This window comes from Opisthorchis viverrini (assembly GCF_000715545.1).
Source record: "Opisthorchis viverrini unplaced genomic scaffold opera_v5_47, whole genome shotgun sequence".
Classification (NCBI taxonomy): Eukaryota; Metazoa; Platyhelminthes; class Trematoda; order Opisthorchiida; family Opisthorchiidae; genus Opisthorchis; species Opisthorchis viverrini.
In genome coordinates this window covers 1,134,409-1,155,600 of record NW_008751702.1, presented here as the reverse complement: position 1 = coordinate 1,155,600, position 21,192 = coordinate 1,134,409, and the positions used below count along the sequence as shown (strand labels likewise).

General features: G+C 45.3%; 1 protein-coding gene across 1 annotated transcript in view; it reads left to right on the top strand.

Moving 5' to 3' along the window:
- Positions 1 to 773: 773 nt before the first annotated feature.
- The window catches only part of T265_03299 (hypothetical protein), a gene marked incomplete at both ends in the record, with an annotated part of 48,088 nt that continues 27,669 nt past the window's right edge, over positions 774 to 21,192 (top strand). The window contains 5 exons of the mRNA XM_009167745.1: positions 774 to 783; positions 6,225 to 6,391; positions 6,434 to 6,570; positions 15,718 to 15,846; positions 15,934 to 17,134. Coding sequence (XP_009166009.1) covers positions 774 to 783; positions 6,225 to 6,391; positions 6,434 to 6,570; positions 15,718 to 15,846; positions 15,934 to 17,134 — 1,644 coding nt within the window. The remainder of the gene's footprint in view (positions 784 to 6,224; positions 6,392 to 6,433; positions 6,571 to 15,717; positions 15,847 to 15,933; positions 17,135 to 21,192) is intronic.

Genomic DNA, 21,192 nt, shown 5'->3' with positions numbered 1-21,192 from the left:
ATGAAAAAAAGTTTTGTCTAACGGATGTGTGTGCCCTGAGCTTGAAGATTTTCTTACTATGTCCCCGCCGGGTGTTTGCTGGGTCAACGGTAAAAAACCTGTTTGCCAAGCTTTGTTCAAACAGGGCGTAAGTAAGAATTAGGTCCCCTCGGAGGCGACGGTACTCCAGGGGAAAGAGATCAAGCGTCGCGAGACGCGTTTCGTAGTCCACGGACTTGAGGCCGGCAACCATTCTCGTGGCGGCCCGCTGGACACGCTCAATGAGGGTAACGTCTTTCGTACGTCCTGAGTAGACAACTTGGTTGGCGTACTCCAGGAGCGGTCTGACGTAGGCCCCATAGAGTATTTGGAAGTCCATGCGAGTAATACGGGAGAAGGTACGTCGGATCATCCGTAAAACGGCGAATGCCTTTTGGGCCGATTTCTCATGGTGTAGTGCGAAGGACAAGTTTGAGGAGACCCAGATGCCTAAATCTTTTTTGGCATCTATCCTCATGATGTTTTCTGGTCCCTTTTCACCATGCATAACAAAGGCATTTGCTGCATCCCCTCCAAACGACACATGGACGCACTTTTCATCATTCAGAGGAAGGTGCCAGTCCAACGACCACTGCTTGGCAGCGTCTACATCCAGTTGGAGGGCACTGGCATTGGAACTCCAGGATTTCAAGTCGTCCGCAAAAAGTAAACATGGACTCGCAAGAACGTCTGGGAGGTCGTTGACGTAGATCGGAAACACGAGTGATCCCAAGACGGAGCCTTGAGAAACTCCAATGGAGAAGAGTAGGTCGAGCCTATTCTCAGTCGGAATGATCTGTCTGATAGGAACGCCTTGATCCAGCGAAGGATTTTACCTTGAATCCCGTAAGACTCGAGTTTGTGAATCAGCGGGACGTGTGAGACCCTATCAAATGCTTCTGAGAAGCCGAAAAATATGGCATCCGATATGAGTCCTTCGTCCTTGGCTTGGGTTAAGCCGTCCATAGACACGAGCATGCTTGACACGCAAGAGTGGTTTGGGAGAAATTCGTGTTGAGCTGGAGATATCAGATTACTGGAAGTAAGGTGATCTATAATAGCTCGCTTCAGAATGCGTTCCATCACCTTGCACGGCACGCTAGTGAGGCTTATAGGCCTGTAGCTACCAGGCGATAGTCGGTCACCAGTTTTGTCGATTGGCGTGACAATCGCTCCCTTCTAAGCAGGGGGAAGGCGGCCTTCGTCAAGCGACTGACGAAACACCAGGTGTAAATGGTTTGCCAGTGTGGAGGACGTTTCGTTCAGGATCCTTGAAACGAAATTATTGTTCATGTTCTCCATCAAGGCCAAGCGCGACGAAGCTGGAAAGACGTAAAGAAGCTAATATTTCCGCGAAATCGCCCACTGCCTCCGGAGAGAAGTGGCCCTCGCCACGACAGCCTTTAAAAATATGAATTCCGCACCCATGGTTGACCTCGATTAGGTTGGAACAATTTCCAACAAAATTGCAGTTGCATGAGGTGGTTTCAAGGCTTTGTATAAATACCATCAAAACCTTATATCAAAGTTGACTTTGTTCAAAGTATGGCCTCACAATTACTTGGGGTGCGAGCCATTGCATTGGCAAAGTATACAAATATCCCCATACAAGAGTTATTTTTCTGTGCTCTACTACTCTCGTCAAATTTGCCGTATACCTCAAAGGCCTGGTACCGCTAGAAACCTAATTTTACACTTGAAGTAAAATTGCAGTGTGGATAAGCAAAGCTGAACAACATAATGACTGAGTCATCGATGTTAGTCTATCTCTTATCAACCTTAACGCTTCCTGTATAAATTACGTACAGACCGTCACCATCGGAACAAGACGGAGAACAAAACACCGGACGGCATGGCGAAGCCAAGTAAAGAAATATTTGTAATATCATAATAGTTTTGTGATAAATTTGGTCAGACGCGGGCGATTCATAACCAGATTATGGCGATGCAACGTATACCTGATAACTGATCAAGAATTTATAGAAGCCTTAAGAGTGTTGTCCGGGCAATAAAATGCATCTGAAGACTGGAGGTAGCCAATTAATGATGAGGTTGCCGAAAGTTTGTCTACAGCCTACGACCGGTGCCGTAATTTTTCGGGTGCATTAGGCAAGTGTGATCGCCCAATTCTCCGTCAACACTGTATTCTATATGAACCCAAATCGTCCCAAAGTCATAAATTAGGCTCAGTCGCGCTTTGTGTGGCAAATACCTTTGTGAGAAAAGTCTCCTCCACTTTTGACTAGCGTAGAACATAGTGTTGAGAAAATTTGGGTATGCGCCTGCCTGATGAGCTTCAGGGCTTGTAAAGCCGGTAGTGCGCCGTTGGGGAGTTCTGCGTGACTGAATGAGCAATTCTTTGTGTCCGGACAGCGCACCACGATGGTTCAATACCCTACCGCACAAAATATGAATCAGTCTTGTGCAGGATATGCCTACGAAAAAACACCACAAAAAGTACACCAGGGAGTCATTTGAGCCTGATAATCAATACAAATTAGTGCGCAAATTATAAAATTTGGCAAAACCCATAGAATTGGACGTTTGTATGCAGAACATATGCTTAAACGTGAAGGCTGAACCTAAATGGTCGAGAAAAACTTCACCGTCAGTGGAACACAAAGGATTTGCTACCCCATCAAATAATCACAACACTGTGAGCCAACTTTTGCGTTGACCAGTATGTGCAAATCTGGTGAGTATATTTAACTGCATTGCATACTCGGCAGTGAAGGTACTCATTACGGTATAATGTTTGTATGTTTGAATGGAACGATTTCTTGTGCAGGTTTAAATGTATGCCTTTCTCCCTCCCATTAAAAACTGCTCAGAGGGCCGATTCCCGTGATCACTATTTGTATTCCGTTTATCCATCTAATGTCAAAATTAAGTGAAATTGGTTTTGTATCGGTGAGCCAAAAAACCTTCTGCACCTGACGTAGCTAAGAAAGTTTCAGCCATTTTTCCAAAATGATAATTTTCTCAGGGCCTTGTTGATAACCAGAATGTAAAAATTCATCCACGCCCCATAGGGGGGCGGACATCTATCATTTGCGTGGTATGTTTTCCTCGCAGCGTCAGAAAATTGGCTGTGTTCTTCGGACTACACCACATGCGTATAAAGCGTGACATTATTAGCTGTTTCGTGCGGGAGACTTTGTTAGCCCGTTGGTTCTTGGTGACGATGACAGTGGATTAATGCCGATTCCGTCGACTCATCCACTAGCAAGCATTTTGCATTTTCGTATCCTTATATTCCAGTGGGTGTGCGTCAGTATGGATCACAAGGAGAGATACATTTGATGAGGGAACCTTTACTGAGACTAGGAAGCGTCACTAGTGAAGTCAGTCATGTACCTGTATTTCGCCTGTGACACGGAGGTAGTCTGGCAGCCACTTCTCTAGTGAAGGAATGTCAGCCATAGATCTGCCAACAAAGTCGATGGGTTTTGTTGTGATTTTTGGTAGGTACGAAGTGGTCCGGCTAAACAAAAAGCTACTTTACCAGAAGCTTCTGGCAAAGACAGGGAATTAATAACGCTAGTACACAATAATAAAGATGTCAGATGGAACAGACTCACTAAGAATTGTTCTCCTTGAAATAATTTGTCGTTGGCCTAGGTCGGGGAGTAAACAATAAACCAATCATGGCTGTCAAGGGGTCTTCTTCTGAACAGTTCTTTTTTTATAGATTCCGAAGATATTCTGACATGTTGCGATGTCGGAGTTGGCATATGATGCTCACGAATGAGCGCCGTAAGCGGGAGTGAAATCAGAAGAGAGAGTGGAGGCAAGCGACCACGTGTGTATTATGTGAAATTGTGCAGGTGCGCGTTTTTGTAGTTTTTCGTATTCAAACAAAAAACGGTTATGCGACTGACAAATTGCGAAATGTTATAATGCGAGGAAAAGAAACATACTAAACATCACAGGTACACAACATTTGCCAACGTGAGCCCCATGGGAACGGCCACACGCAGTTCAAAATTACAATAGAACTGGGCCATTTAAATTGGCCACCCCAATCACCTGTGGTCACCCACTCTTTCGAGCTTTTTACTAGAAGAGAGAGATATACGAACTTATCTGGAATAACAGCTCAAAAAAACACAAAGTAAAGGTGAATATTTGGGACCCTGTTGAAGTGGATAGGGAAGTTGATTAGTCTTCAGAGATTTCTCGAACCCAACTATCAGCAAACTGACTAATAAGACTAGGGCCTGACAGGGACAGGAACTTTTCAGTCGAATTCAAATCTGTTTATGGATTTTGTCGGAGACCGATTTACCTGACGAAAATGATTGCAACATTTGGCGACAAGGATGATAATTTATTGGTCTGGCTACCCAATAAGTTAGTTTACCAGGAGTGTGTGGCAAAAAAATAAAAATAATAACGCTAGGTTGGGTATAGAAAAATAAAGAGGTCAGATAGAACAGACCCACTAACAATTGTTCTCTTTAAAATAGTTCGTCGTTGGTCCAGGTCAGCGAATAAACAATAATCCAGTTATGTTGGTCCAGAGGTCTTCTTCTGCAACGTTCCCATATATAATAGATTCCGAAGATGGATGTACCAGAGTTAGTACAGGAGACTCGCGAATAACCGCTACAAGCGCGAGCGAAAGCAGAAGAGAGAGTCGAAGCACGTGACCACGCTTGTATTCTGTTAAATTGTACAAGTGCACATTTTTTGTAGTTTTTTAGTATTCAAGCAAAAAACGGTTATGCAATTGACGAAATACGTAGTGATATAATGGAAGTGTAGCGGACTAGGACCTTATCAGCGTGTTCGGATAAATTAACAAGCAAAGTAACTAATACAAAATAACAAAATCAAATAGGAAAAGAATGGGTAGTCGAATGGGGACTCACGAATTTGTAGATCAAATAGTCCACTACACCGATCCAAATGCAGTAAGTGACTGTTAGAGGAAATATTCCCTTGTCTGAGTTTCCCACGGATGGTTCCGCGTGCGTGATATATTCCACGATAGGAAAATTATTCACGGCTAAAATATTGTCACAGGTATTTACTGTGACGCTCAACAGTTGACAACGGAGATTTAGTCCCACTAGTTCAGCAGTCAACAAGCAGTTCAATGGAGCATAAATGCACTCGTTCAGCAAGAAGTCCGCAGGTCGCGCCGGAAAATTGTGTATTCGTAACATTAAAACAAACGTCATGATACAATATGTACGACAGTTACAAAGTGTGGTTTAAGTGCAGGAAGAATGGTAAATGTGACAACGGGATACAGACACTACGGAAGTAAAATAAAGGTACAAACGCCACACTAACAATACTGTGCCTAGTTGGCCGGTTTTGGTTCCTGGTTATGTGGCTATGTGTCTGCCCAATTCTTGGGACGCCAGCTGGCTCGAGCCAAGTACCTTTCGAGTCTGGGTTGTTTGTACACTTTGCTGAACCTATTGAATCTATTTTGGGTTGGTTGAAATGTGGGGCGGTGATGTGGGACGTGGGTGCCTCAACTACTCCGTTAATGCACTGGACCTGACCTCTGAAACATAAGGTCAGACGAACAAGCTCAGGCCTTAGTGTTGCGCTTCGTTTGTACGTTGCTCAGAATATTTCAGTAATTATCCCACCTGTTACTCGCTCAACCCAGTCGTCTGGGGCTTCTTCAAACCATGTAATATAAACTGGAATCTTGCCAGAAAAAATCCCGTTAATTGTGTAGAGTTGTATGGTTCGAACGGTTATTTAACCTATTCGCTTTCATTTCACTGGTCCGCCAGCCTATCGGCATGCAAAGCGAACATGTTACCGCTGCTCCGCCAGGAGACCGAATTTGTTTGAACCGTCTCCAAGGTCATACCGTGTTGCACATCAGCTGTCACAGTGTTTCCCGGTGCGTGAACAGCTGATTCTGCACCGGGCTCTCGTGGCGCCTCCAGGGTTATGGTCTGCAGTGCTACCTTAGAACGTGTGCGAAATACCGGATAACAAGCAAATCCCGCTCTCTTCCATCTCCAAAGATGAGTTTACACCAATGACCAGCGGGCCTGTATACAAAGCCCGTGCTGCTTCTGTTTCCTTAACTGCATTATTATCGACCTGAGTAGAATATAAGGACACCATAGCGTTGTTTCATATTAACTGGGGTATCTGCCCGAAATGTTGCAAAATCAGAACCGGTGTGTTCCTCAAGGTATCTCAACTTCCCATTTAGGCTTATTATGTAGTTGATTCCGAATCCGATGGTCTAGCATCGTCTATCGATACAATCTGCGCTCATTTGGATCAATTCATTGTCTCACAGTATGAGCGTGCGTACTCTGTCTTCATTGAAGAAGTTGGCTTTGACCTGGGTGAGACAGTGAACATGGTCTTTGGTGAAGTTCCCTCAAAGGTAAGGTTCTAAGGTATTTCAACCATAAACGTTTACTACTAGACCTTCCACCTCCAGTCCTCGTTTGGCCACGTTATTGAGACACTCCTTCTGGGTGAAGAATGTCCCGTGCACTTCGAGAAAGGAGACATTCCGGTTTTCGTCTGCGAGCAATGGATTTTCGAACTTGAAGTCCCATGGTAAGCACATTGCGCAGTGGCGCACTATGGTTATCGTGACATTTTCGCAAAGTTGTGATGTATATTTCTGATGTTCTGAACTTTTCCATGGTTCTGCTGTTTTTTCGGACCAATCGCTACCTTCGTTGTTCTTTGGATCTCAATTTCATTTAAGCGCATGCAACAAACCAGGGAGGACAAGGCAGTCAGGCGTCTATCGTCGTTAAACCTACATACCTGCGTACCTTCTGTGATTCATGGGTTGATACACAGGATCGAGGATTTCGTTCTTGTCGTTCAGTGTTTTCCGTTAACCTGAAACGCACAATTCAGAAAAGGTGTAGCACAGCTCTTTAATTTCTCAGCGCGAGGGCTCTCACAAAAGCGTCTAACGATGCTTTGAACCGGATACTAGATGATGCGTGGACACCCGCAGCAGCAACCCGAAATGAGAGAAAATTTTGCCTAATGAAAGTGTGCGCTCTGAGCTTGGAAATCTTATCATGTCCTCGCCGTGGTCAACGGTGAAAAACCTCCTGGTCAAACCTTGTTCCAACGGGGCGTGGGTAAATATTAGGTCTCGGAGGCGACGATACTCTTCCAGATGCGTTGCGCAGTCCACAGATTTAAGGCCGGTAACCATTTTCATAGCATCTCGCCAGACAAGCTCTTCTTACGTTTTGAGTAGACAACTTGGCATGTTCACGAGGTGGTCTGACGTTGGCTCCATAGAGTATTTGGAGGTTTTTGCAAGGAATACCTTAGAAGGTGTACCGAATCATCCGTACAACGGCGAGGCCGATTCCTCATGGTGCAGTGAGAACGACACGTTTGCAGAGATCCAGATACCCAAATCCTTGTTTCGTCGTATCCAGTTACTTTTTTAAAACGTTCCTAGTTATTCTAGTACTGGACGCCCGTTCATAATAGCAGCCGCTGTGTTCGAACCAGACCTGTGCCTATTGACTTTCCCCGTCTAGACTTGGGCAACTTGGCAGTATCCTGGCCCTCGTGCTTCCCTCGGACAAGCAGTTGCCCACCGAAAGGGTGCTACAGCTGAACGATTTTTTATGCTGTGTTCTACATGGAGACGTGCCAGTAATACTAAATATGGCTAGTTGCAATTCAGTAGGCCATGTGTTCCTGTCTAATACGTGGAACCTCCTTAAGCCCCGTAAATTCCCCTTCGAATGACCATTAGCACTTTCTTAGAGATCATATCTCAAACATACCGGTCTTATCAAGAAGGGGCCTTCAGGTCGATTACTGTTCCTCCGTGAATGGTTTTGTGGCACCATACAGCACTTCCGGCATTCGCCCCCCCCCAACGCCCAAACCTTCCATGTCCATCAGGCCTCACGGTCGGTGCGCACGCTGATTATCACTTAATATATGACAATGCGGGGACATTTCCTCGATACCGTATAATTGCGCGGTCCAACTGGTGCCGTGTCGCAGGTGAACTTCCTGTCATTATGCAAAAATGTAGCTATTTCGTTCCAGTGCGAGTTGACATCCAGGGGTAAAGATGGTATATGAGAATCCAGATAACGGTCCAGATAAATTCGTCTAACTTCTGGATTTGCCAGCTTCCCACTCGCTTTTCACATGGCCGCAAGCAGAGGAGCGACTCCGAATGAATGCATGGTCCCCACACACGCGTTCCGGGGTTGGGAGGTGGTCACTCACTCCAACTCAGTTTGGGTCAATGGCTGTCGAGCTGTTGGAATGTACCAGGTAGCCAGACGATTTCGGGTATTCCGTAAATTATTACTATGTGGTCAGCACATTGCTGAAGCAGTCTTTCACCAATGGCCGTACGTACAAAGTCCAATCCAAGTCGACCAGCCAATCGAGCCCCAAGATGTGCTAAATCTGCTCATTTATGCATTAAATTCTCGGCAACCACAACGATATCTTAGCTCCTGGCGCTAAATTGCCATCAAATATGTCTTTGATGATGTCAGAACTATAGCCTGTCGGAAAGTAAACAGACAATAAGCAATTGATGATGAACTTCCCACTTGTGATATTCCTTCATGGATGTTGCCAGTTGAACATCACAAATGCTACCTTCAACGGGTATACATTCGAGCGAGGATCCTTCCACTCGATAACACAGGAGGATTCCGATCTCCGGACAGTCTTTTACAGCGACTTCTGGGTCACCAGAGGTGCCCAGCCGGAATCGAGTGCAAATTGATGGTGCAACTAGCTCCGCGACTGTTTTTGATACGCACTACGTAACATCTTCTAACGAGCAATAGCAGCTTCTTATCTTACTTTTTTCAGAGTGTAAATGCTAAATGCAGCCGGCTGAACCGGGTATCAAGGTTTCAGGCTTCATTTGAGAATGCCCGAGGATGTCGGTGCCGGCTAACCCGCAGATGTTGCGGCAAGACGAATGGGGCTATCAGTCTTAACTGATAGACCCACAAGGAGCATCACCAATGGGCTTGGAGAGAGGTAGAAAGAAAACTTGAGAGTTATAGGGAGAAGTGGCATGCTTTCACAAGAACTAAAGCCACCCGGTTGATGACAACACGCGATGTTCGATATGTGGTGATAATATATTTTGTTGTTGGAATCATAGTTGTTCGTCGGTTGATATATTGTCATGACACTCAAATTTGGACAAGATTAGAGTCCTCAACCAAAGCTCTTGACCCAACAGCCTAACAACAAGACGTCGGTGTTTGGTGAGGAATTCCAGTGCAGTACATTTTCCACTCTGCAACCTGGAGGGTCAGGAAACTGTTGTCCGGACTTCTAGCCGTTGGCTAGCTTGGTCTGAGGCTGTCAGTGTCGCACAGACACCCTTAAGTGCGACCTATTGGATTACGAACTGCTATACTCCTGTATTTTCCAGTATCGTGGTAGATGTAATTAGGATACTTCGCATCTTGGTTTGAAATGTGAACGACTCGCGAAGTGACGTCACAATTGATACCCTTATAACTCAGTGTCTATGGAATATATGTACGTACTCATGCAGGTCAAGTCTGACTCTGAAACTAGTGAGCCGTCGATTCTAATTAAGTCTTTCCAATAAAACCGTATCATTCGTGGGTCGAGCCGTTGATATTCTGGAACTTAGCCTTTGAACTTACTTCTTCATTCACATTTTGGGTCAGATATCCAAGTTTTGATGACTCAAGATTGGCACTTTGAGCTGTTGGACAACCAGCTCTCGGCTTTTTTCTATCGGTGGCATTAGGGTCTGTTGGGGGTGTGTGGGGTTAAGTTTGTCGGATGGATTGTCTTGGGACCTTCAACCATAACTTGAACAATATCCCAAGGTCGCTTCCCCTTTCGGCCGCGCATCGAGTGAAAGGCAGGGTCTACACCGCATCAGTGTGTCCAGCGTTGCTCTGCGATTGTGAATTCTAACCGCTATGCTCTGAAGGCAAAAGTGGATCACTTGTCTTGGATCTCCGATACCCTTGAGGTATTCAACATGTATCGATAGGATATCGCATTAGCAACCTCGAAGTGTGTCAAATGACTTCTGGTGACAAATCATCTGCCTGACTAATGGACCAGTCGATCCGGCTGCACCAATTACGCTGGCTCGTTTATGCGATCCGCACGGCGGGTGATCGATTTTGTTGTCGTTTACTGTTTACCCAGGCAGGTTTTGACTAGAACGTACCACAAAGTGGACAACACATAACCTGGAGACGAGCATGGCTGTACTCGTGCATTTCGTCTACCAGGTTCGGGTATCAGAGACCCGCATTAATGAGGTGCATCATTGATGCGGTTCAATGTGGTACTCACCTACGTGATTGTCGCCTAACCAGCAGTGAGCATCCTCCTGGGTTTGAAGACTACCCTTGTTTCCATGGGTATCCAGACACTGTAGCAGTGCCTGTGGGGGCGAGGAGTCACTCATAGCTTCTTAACTCTCAGAACTCTGCAGACCAGCTCCCACGGATGTGTCAAGGTATATGGCAAGCTTTTGCCGAATTCACCACATCCATTAGTGTCAGGCAAGATTGCCTCATATGCCTTTCTCTTCAGTTTTTTCGTCGATATTGTAATATGGAGCCCGGATTGAAATGATTCAGGGAAGACTATGTGGCTTAGCAGTGAAGTACGGAGGCCAGTTCCAGCAAGCTCAGAGGCCGCTGGTCATTGTCGTCCTGAATGGGATTCGGAGAGGGGACACATCAACAGCTAAAGGCGCTCGTATCTAAGCTATCACTTTTAATGTGCAGCTTCCCCTCCCGATCTCCAACAGGGGAAGTCTGAATGTCATCCGTCGATGGCGTCAGCTACTATCTACAGTGTGTGGCTGATAAATTCTGCTCTCCATATTATCATTGAACAAAATTATGGCAGGTGTAACCACTGAACATCCAACATTCTCTGCTGTTGGTGGTGGTTGGTAATAATAATCATGACCACTTTCCTAGCCTTTTCCAACACCATCGTAATCATGATCCCCTCGGTCCTTGTCATGTACGGTGTTCCCAGTTATCACAGTTTTCATGATACGAGAAAGTGGTTGACCACTGACCTGTACTCGTGAAGCGTAAATCCGCTAGCGGCTCCCGGTTTTTTGCTGTCAGTGTGATACTCTTTGGATCACCCTCCTCTGATTACCCTTCTGGGTTCGAACCTGGAAGCAGTTAAGCACTGGCCACTTGTAAGTACTGTGATTAGCTTGTTTTTATTCCTGTTCAGTGTTTAAGTAGACAGCCCAAAAGCCAACAATATAAGGTAATGTATCAATATACATTGACAAATTAATGGACTTAGACTGTTAAGCGACACCTGTCAGTATGTTCAAGAATGTTAGCACTTGTCCTTCCCTCAGACATACGTCGTAGTGGCCGTGACACATGGCCTACATCGTGAGCCTGGTGGCGGTGACATGTGAGTCACGCGAACATGTTACGTTCATACCAAACGGCTATAGCAGCTAACCTGGTATGGCCTTGGATAACTGCGCATTCGATTCACATACCATAGGGCCCTTAACTACCCACTACTAACTGTCCTCACGTTGCCGCAAGCATCATGCGACAGCAAATGAATTCATCTCCAAATTTCCATCCCTTGTGCGGGCACGGTGTGCGAATTCCTGTGGGTGCGTACAACTATATGGGAAGCTGTCGTCCGAGTCCATGTCCAGTAGTGTAAGGCAACGCTGTCCATTTTCACCTTTCCTCTTCAACTTTGTTATTGGTACGCTGCTCGAAATTTCTCTGCCTGTATGTGAAACCTGGGGAGTCGAAATGCTCCCGGGACGTTCCCTCGCAGACATTGAATATGCAGATGGTGTTTCTCTCCTTGGTTCAGATCTTTCCCAAACACCGCACGGTTTGTCATGGGCTTCATGCCCATGTAAAGTGTAAAGTGCTGCTACAAGACTGGGTGGGATCAAACACACCTCGTGCTTAAAGGCGAGACAGTCGCCGTGTTAGCCAAATTGGTTTACCTGGACAATTGTATAAGTTTCAGTGGACTGGCTGGAGATGAGATTACCTCTCTAGTCGGGAAGGCCAGGGTAGCTTTTGCCAACCTCCGACACCTATGGTGCCAACGTGGTGCCGTTTTATCTGTCAGAGGGAGAGTTTACACTGTGGTCGTGTGATCCACACTGCTTTGTGTATTAGAATCGTGGCCTCTGCGCCCAGAGGACATATGGAAGATGTCAGTGTTTGAACATTCGTGTCTTCGAGGCGTTGGTCTTATAGTTAATGAATCTCGACGTATAGTTCATGGCCTTAGAGGTTCAAAATGACATGAATTCGTGTTCGCCGTTCGCACACTTTTCGTCACCATCATTGACAGCACAACATCACCGTCCGGGCAGGCAAGTCACAATGACAATATCCAGACTGTCTCTAAAAACATAAGCACGCGCATAAAGTCCAGTCACACGTTCCTACAAGATTTTAACTATCTGGTCTAACTTCAGTTACCAGCCTCGTTCAAGGCCCCTTTGTCCTTTTCGTGCCAGCCATAACTTGACTTTAAATTACGGGCTCTGGGGCGTAAATTTGTTTATTTGCTTGATGCATTCAATTATTTAGACCCATGATGTAATAAAATGCCGTGCTCTAGCAGGTAGGCGCTAGTGTATAACATAAACGAGAGATTCTTTCTAGGGTCACTGAAATCTCCGGTTCACCTTTTCAGTACGCGTATGGGCTGAGAATACATGGGCGATTCGATGTTCAAGTGAGATTAAAGGCTCAATTGAAATTCCGTGACCACGCTAGCCCCATATGCCTCAAGCAGAGTGGAACCTTATGGTTGTACGGCAGTGAAGCACCAATGCCAACACTGATGTTGCTGCCTTTGCTGTTGTTGTTGATGATGATGATGAACCGACTTTTTACGGTTAGAATCCGAGTTCCTTTCATCAATATATCTTAGATGCTTAGATATGATTCACCCTTAAAGCGAGCTCATGCTTGTCTTGTTTTTTTTCGATCGGAAGCGCATTCACCCAAAAGGAATCATGGAAGCTAGCGGATATACACCCATCTGCAAACTAATTTGGTTCTTTCGAGAGACTCACCCGGAACCCAGCTGAATCTCTCGTTTATGATGTTCTCAGGCATTCGCTAGTTTCGTGCAATTTGGTTTCAAGTAGAACATAAGGTTGATGGAAACCCGGGGGCTGCGCCTACCTGATGAGCCCTAAGAAGGGCGAAACCGGTCGTGGGCTGTCGATGGATTTTCAGCAACCTTATGAGTAGTACACTACAAATAATCATGGAAGCTGTTTTTATGAGTTGGGCGTGTGTTTTCAATGATTGGCACTTCACGAAGACGTCACTATATTGTCACTAGTTCTATCCAAACATACTTAAATTGTCGTGAGAACGAAGAAGGTAGCGAACAAAGCTTGTTTTCTGTGATTGTTCATCTTGGCTAGTACATCGCAAATTTATATGGTAGCAGAAATCACGTGGAAAAGGTTAAGATCGGGGTTACATACACTTCAGAGAAATAGAAGTCAAAGGAAGGGGGGTTGGGTGAGGGGTAGGTCAATGGGTCACGGAGTCAAGTAAGTGACGTCAATGTCAGACAGATTTGTGGGACCAGATGTTTCTTGGGCCAGTTCAAGTTCAGAGGTCGCACAAGTTTCTTTTGGATGCAAAGTTGTGGATCCAGCATTCGGATTCCTATCGCCTCTGCGATCGATAGTAGTCTGGATCGTACCAGTCGTGATCCGTTCAGAGGTACTCGGTATATGATGGTGAAGGCTTGCTCCTTGTCTATGACATGACAGGTTTCGGCCAAGTGTGCTGCAATCGCGCTTGAGCCTGATTTCTTTCCACTACCACTCAGAGATGCGGGATTGTGTTCTCGTATTCTGTCCGACAAAAACCTTGTCGTACGACCAACGTATGATGCTCGGCACGAGCATATGAATGAGTACACATATATATATATATATATATATATATATATATATATATATATATATATATATATATATATATATATATATATATATATATATATATATATATATATATATATATATATATATATTGGAGAAGTCGGACAGACAGCACTGAACGCTGCTAAAATAGCTCCTTTTAAATATCGCCACGCTTCATCCACATCATCATCATCGACAGCATGACATCAGTGTTCAACACCGATGCTTCACTGCCGTACAACCATGATTTATTTGAAAGCCTTATTGTAGAGAAAAGAGTAAAGGTGGACAGGGAAGGGACTTAGTGCTAGCTTAACACAATCATTCCGAGGTGCCTATACCTCCAGACATTCACTCAGGCGATCTGGATAGAAACTGGCAACAGGAACGTCACTGACATCGGTTGGCAGCCATATCTTGTGTCTCCAACCAGGCACAGTGACGATCACGCGGTCCCCATCCTGGAAGGCGAGTAGCACCGACAGTACCCAAGTGTTTCGTGATCTCCTTCATACTCCTTGTGCACAAAGTGCGCAAGCGATAGGGCCGTGTACTTCAAACAGAGTGAAACACACCATTTTATGTTGCAGGAGCTAGTGCCCGTGTTTTCACGTCCTCCAGCTCCTAAAAAAATTTGGTTCATTCTTTAGAGGTTTTTTGTTCGTGATAGTGGTGATGACTGTCTTCCAAGTAGTGGTATCTTGTCACGCGTGCCGGGCTACTGTGCGGCGAGAAGATCATTGTTTCCCGTACCTAGTTGGGCGTGACGGAAACCTAGAGGCGGATAGAATATGACGTCCGAAGGGGAATTTCTGAGCACTATTGGTGCCGAGGTCTAAGACGGAGCCTGTGCGACCAATACTCTGTTTGACTGGGGACACTGAGAGAAATGGTGGCCAACCGATGTGAGTGGCTTTCATGCTATCAGTCTCTATTCAGCGTACATGACTGGGTGTTGGAGGTTTAAGCACCTCGGATATTTTTACGTTAGTTATCTCCATTTCCTTCTCCTTGTCCCATTTTTCTCTTCCTTATAAGGCTTTATTCCAGCAAATTAACATAGTGGTTTGGGAGTGGGGCATCAGTGTTTTTTCGGTTCTGCTGTTGATGCTTGATATTTCGTTACTTTTTTCCCGGTCATGAGCAACAATGTCAGACGTGCTCTAGTTGGTGCATATCCAATTTATGCTGCTCAACTGGACGAAATGTACTTTGACAAAATGTGTTCCCAAACACTATATAGTGAAGAGCTCGAATGAACGCAGGAAATCGTTTTTCCGGTTGTCAGCTCTTCATTCAATCGTTCTGCAACCACTGGGTCTGCTTGGTTGACCCGGGTACACTGCAAATGTTCGACGATTGTGCTCGCGTGTTTTTTATTTTCTCACGATTTGGTCGTAAGGTTCTTTTTTGTCAGGACACCATGGTTTCATTTATCGTAACGAATGCCTCACGGTTGGTAATTTTGGGCAGTTCCATTTCGAGCCGACTAGATGTGTTCCTTCGCTAGCCCTATCTCAAGCGCACAAAATATAGCATTCCCACCAAATGGTTGTGCTGAACACTTAATCAGCCGTGCATTGTGTTTATCTCATTCGTTTGATAGCTGAAACCCTGTGCCGGATAGAATTCTCCATCGAATTCCTTGTTGCTAAAGCCCTGGAACAATATCCGGAGTCCGAATGGGATTGCCGTGAATCATTTATTGGTACCGTTTCCTACGCCTCAGCTAGTTATCTTCTATTTTGTCTCCCCTTCAGTCCATCTGCGGTCGGGGAACAGTCGATTGAACACATTCAACGTGAGATTGAAAATTATTTCACATCCTCTCCGTTGTGGTTTTGGCTGAGGGAGCACTATCAATCGAAGCGGTACAAACTAGCTCATCGGTATGTTTGTCCTCCTATGATCAGTACGGGATAATTTTTGTGATCAAATAAATGTGACCTTGGTTTTTCTTGTTTCCTTTTTCGTAGTGTCTGTCCAAAGTCGGAAGCCAGCCCAAATCCCGGTGCATCGTTCATTTTATCGATTGGACAAGTCTCATCCATGTCATCTTTGGTGCAACCGAAAACCAGGTTTAACTCACGATGTACAAAGAAAAACACTTTCGCATCTCACTCCCACCCCGCTATCCACACCACGAACAGCAAGGATAAAAGTTCCGTTGATCCATGGCTAAGTCATACATTCTCTCCCGTGCGTGTTACAGCGAAAGATGTGTTGAGATTGAGTGTTTTATCACCTAAATGGATGCCAGCACACCTTCTGGAATGTCCTCTTTGTTGTGATCCGCCTGCAGAGTGTCTTGAAGACTGGAGTCACCAGAATGACTCCAAGTCTCGAAAACTCCCGCCTCCAATCGACGTGCACCAGTGTGAACCGAAAAATGATAGTATTGAGCAAACAAATGTACCACAGTCTTTCCCCGGTGTTCCTGGAGATTTATCAGTTTGCAAAGAGACATTAAGAAGCCCGACCGTTGTGATGACAGATGTGCACAACAATTTCTTCCATGATGTCATCACTGACTCACTGTATGATATACCATTTTACTCGGTCTCTGGATTCGACTCGGCCACTTCCACTCTCACAAAAAAGTCACGAGTAAGTAAATCTAGTGACGTTGTCCAAACGCAGCTCGAATCCCCACCGAGAAAGCAGCAACGAATCGGCAGTGAGTCTAGCCTTTCCGGGTATCCTGGGACGCCCCAGTCCTCCCCTCGAACTTCCGAACAAGATGTAACAAATCCCAACCGAGGAGGAACTATGGACAAAGTGATTGCTGAATTTACTCAGCTCAACGTAGAACGGGTCAATTTGAGCTCCAGCACAGGACGATTGTCTTGTGGAAGTACCGATGCGGACAAACTGTGTACCCAATCATTTTGCCTTTCAATTGCGCCCGCAGATGATTCTTGCGATACGGATATATGTGACGCGCCTTTGTCACATGGCGTGGCAAAGAAACGTGAACATCCTCCTAAATCATCTGGTTCGGATTGTTCCAGTGCGCTGGCGAACCCTTGCAATCGATCAGCGTTATCGGGTCACTTGCCGCGAGAGAGAAGGCGAAATGCTACTTCCGCTTGTATTCCAACATGGTCTTCCTCACTACATAGAGATGGCCAGCCGTTTTTCAATCGTCGCACAGGATTGCCATTACAGTCCTCACCAGTAAGTCCTAAACTATGTGTGGAAAAATGCCCGTTGGTTTGTTCGCTGAGCTGAGCAGTTTGAGTTTGGGCAGTTTCATCACCAATCAAGGTGACATCACCAGTGCGTAGTGGAACGTTGCGATGGGTCGGTAGTTGTGCGTTGAGTAGTGTTGCGCCTGTTAGTAAATGTGTTAATGTGTTAAATACTGCTAGCCGGGACTGACCTTCGATCACGATTGGTTGCTTGGTCTGGAGGTTACATTGGTTAGCTTGTTACCCTGTGTCCTGATTTGTTAATGACCAAGTGACCCTTTATCTTGGCATCCCTCGTTCTTGTACTCTGGTCGGTGCTGGAGCGACTTCTGTCCTTGACCTCTGTGCGTTCTAGTCTGTAACCTTTGATGATCTGACTCCAAGGAGTTTCTTGTCTTTTGGTTTGTATGGAAGGATGCTTGACTATCGGGAATACAAGCGTTTATATAAGGCACCTCCGATGTTTGAGGTAGGCCAGCACTAGGTCCCCCTCCCTATACCACTTCTTCCTGATTTCCATTAAAACACTTCATGCCAATAAATTGACATGGCTGTACAGAAATGAAGCACCAGTGTTCCCCTAAATTGTTGCTGTCAGTGATGACGATGATGACAACGTATGTACAAGATGCTCAGGCATAGAATAAGTTTGGTGGAGATTCGGAGGGTAGTCCTACCTAATGAACTCTGAATAGCGCTAGGCAAGTAGTAACCTGTCGGGGTTTCCCATAACCCTTATGGGTATCATTGGAACATGATGCTGTTTCTGGTCTTTTTTATTCCGTGATGAAACATGTTTACAATCCTTAGTTCATGTATCAAACCATGGCAGTGCTCCCGCTCGAGGGCCCATTCTCCCAAATAATGGGGATTTGTAGAAATTTGCACATCTTACAGAAATGGTGTGGTGTATGGTTGCCGCTCTCCTGACAGGTTCAATTTCATAAAGTTTGACGGTTCCGTTATTCACTTGTTTGATTCCAATTCTGTTTTCTTATTTGCCTCGTGTGTTTATACCTCGTCTACTAACTTGACCCAACGGTTTGGTATGTATATTGCAGGACAGCAGCGTAGGTGTTGAGGTAGAGTTGGACACAAGGGACAAGCCTTGGCCAACTTACTTCATAGGCTAGTGGAACACCCTAGTGTTCGCTTAGCTACCTATTTGCATTCGGGTGTCCTTGTTTTCTGATATATTTCTTATCGAATCCAATTTTCAGTGCCATAATTTCGACAACATAATAGGTCTTCAGAATGCAAACACCATAATCACTAAAGCGGCTGAAACACCGTACCACCTGCCCCGAAGCGACCGGTTTCGTTGTTCATTAGATGTGGCCACCGTAGGGGAGGAGCTCTGTTTGTAGTGAACTGTTGTAAGAGCGAAAAGTATTACGATGGAGATATTTTCGGGTTTCAGGGAGTGCCGTTCAAAAGACAGGAAAAATTATCTCTACAATGTAACGTGGCAGTGCCCCATAGCCATCCAAACTTAAAATACGGCTAAGAACAAATAAAATTAATAAGAACGGACGACTAAATACGCTAGTCAATAGGTTTATCGATCTATTTCGCGCTTGTCAAACGATCGTCAGTGTTCCCATGACACTGGGTCACGTGCTCCTACGTCTCGTCGCATTCACTGCTCACCTCGTAGTGTACTTTAATGCTAATCAGAATAACTGACGGGTTTTTAACTGTCCATTTTTTAATATACCCTATATATATCTATTTATATAAAGTACGCTGTAGTTACACGAGCTTGTGTGCCGAAATACGTGAAGATAGAACAGTGGATTGGTGAAATACTGCATTGTCCCAATGGATGTGACGGAAATTCACAGTATGTGCACCACTCGTTCTAATTCCGCCTTTCTTAGTCCGTCTCCTGTTACACGCTTCAATCTTCGTAACATAATAAGTCTACAGGAACAGACAAATCAGTGGTTACTAACATATTTGCGGTTACTCGTACTCTTTTGCCTTAGGCAAGTTGCCGGGCTCTAGATGTGTATTCCTAGTCTATGATTTCCTATCTGAATGATGCTCGCTCAGATAGAACTACGCGGGCATAATCAAGTTTTCTTTCCAACCGACGTTACTAGAACTGTGAGTTCAACTCAATTGTTGACGTTAGTTTACCGCTCCAAAACGACGACGGTTCATTCACCGATACCTCCTAACGCATTCCTACTACCCGACCAATGTAGTGTTTCAAAGACTGTGACGTACATATCACTGAGCTTGGTTATCCTATACAAATGGGAACAGGGGGCGCTCGGAAAAGTTGTATACATGACCTTTCAGAGAAGGACTGATTTTGCACTAAAAGAGGTTCACGAGCCTACGTAATTGTAGGGATACTCCCCTCTTCCAGACCAGTATTTCATACAAAGTGACAGTGGTCGCGTTATCGGACCACTGGAAGACCATCACTGCATATATCTCTGAAGTAAAATTGAAGCTTTACCGGTGAGTGGATGGCGTCAATCACTCCGTAGCATTTCTACTAAACCATTGTAGGTTAGCATTGCATATTCTAAGTCTAGTCTAGTCAATAGTATGAAATCGAGGGTATGTTAACAATATTCGGTGCCGACTCCAAGATCTCTTGGGGTCGTCCGTATGGATTGGACACTCCTGTCTTTTTATCGTTATTTCAGAATGTCGAGCCCGACTCTCTCACTTACGATGTCCTTGAAGGTGCTAATCTCCTTCTGCACGTACATGGACTCTCGATGCCCAACACACCAGCTCGCGCGTGCAATGCGCAGCTACCTACCCCCTCCCCCAAATCATCGGTGAACGAAACTGTGGCAGCTACAACCAGTGTACGACCAGTACGCGGTTCTTACAGCTGACAATGATGATGATGATGATGACACCGTTGGTCAATCCTCTACCACCACGACCGTCTTTTGCCTAGCATGGACCTATAAGAAAGCCTCGAAATAATGCCATCAAGTAGCCGTACTCCGTCGTGAGATCTTCGTGAATGGCGAACCAGCGCTATTCTTACTGACAAGCTCGGTAGACAAGTCCAAATCACTCCGTGTCACATCTAACAGTAGATCTAGTTTCCCAAAGTATGAATGAAGAGTGGCCGACTTTCAGCAATCCCTTCCCCGTTCTCAGGAAAAGAACTATTGGACTCTACCGACTGGACTGTCCTACCAGTGATCACCATTATCCCTTTTCTCTCTGAGTAGCTCGCGGATTCACACTCGATTATACTTATCTGTGGCATGTTTTTAGGAGCATTCGCTTGCCATCCATATCCCTTGTCAATTTGTCGGGTTGGACACTGGTGGGTTCGTTCCACAACTGGACTTTTGGGACGTTTTTCCTAGTATCGGAAGCCTTTCTTTGATCCGGCAAGTGTTTGTTTGCTTTACTATATCATATCCTGACAGACACAGCTGTAATTTTCTCTCCTATATACCCTCTGTATTTCCTAAGAACTGTTTACAATCAGGCTTAGCCTAGTGAGGTTGAAACCGCTGTCACACTGTGTTGCTGCTTCCAACTAGGAATACAAAAGCACATTTGATGAGGGGCTACACCGTGCGAATTTCACCTGAAACGACATGCCTTTCACATTTTTTTCACGGGCTGCCTTCGTCCTTGTCATGTGGTAAAGTGCAGCAATCAAACATGTGAACAGGTATATCAGATGGTATTGTGGACTACTGTTCACTCTACACGTATGTCATGGCCAACAAACACTCAAGACCCTCGTGTTTTGTCTGGTTACGAGGTCTTCCATGACAGCGTGGTAGCCCCCAAAACGAATTCTTTGATCAGATTACAAGTGATTTATTGCTTTATCCGATGCGAGTAGTTCTTAAGAAAGTCTGGAACTTCGGAGTAGTAAGTTGATTACCCCTATCCTGGGGGATCTGATGAGTGGTTAGCTTATGGGACTCTGATTTGGAGATGTTGACTGGAAGGCGAGCCGCCGCATGTCTCATCCCGAGTGTTGCAGTCAGTCGTGGTCATTCGCAAGAAGCGAATATGGCTAGACCAACCGCCATGTACGTACGC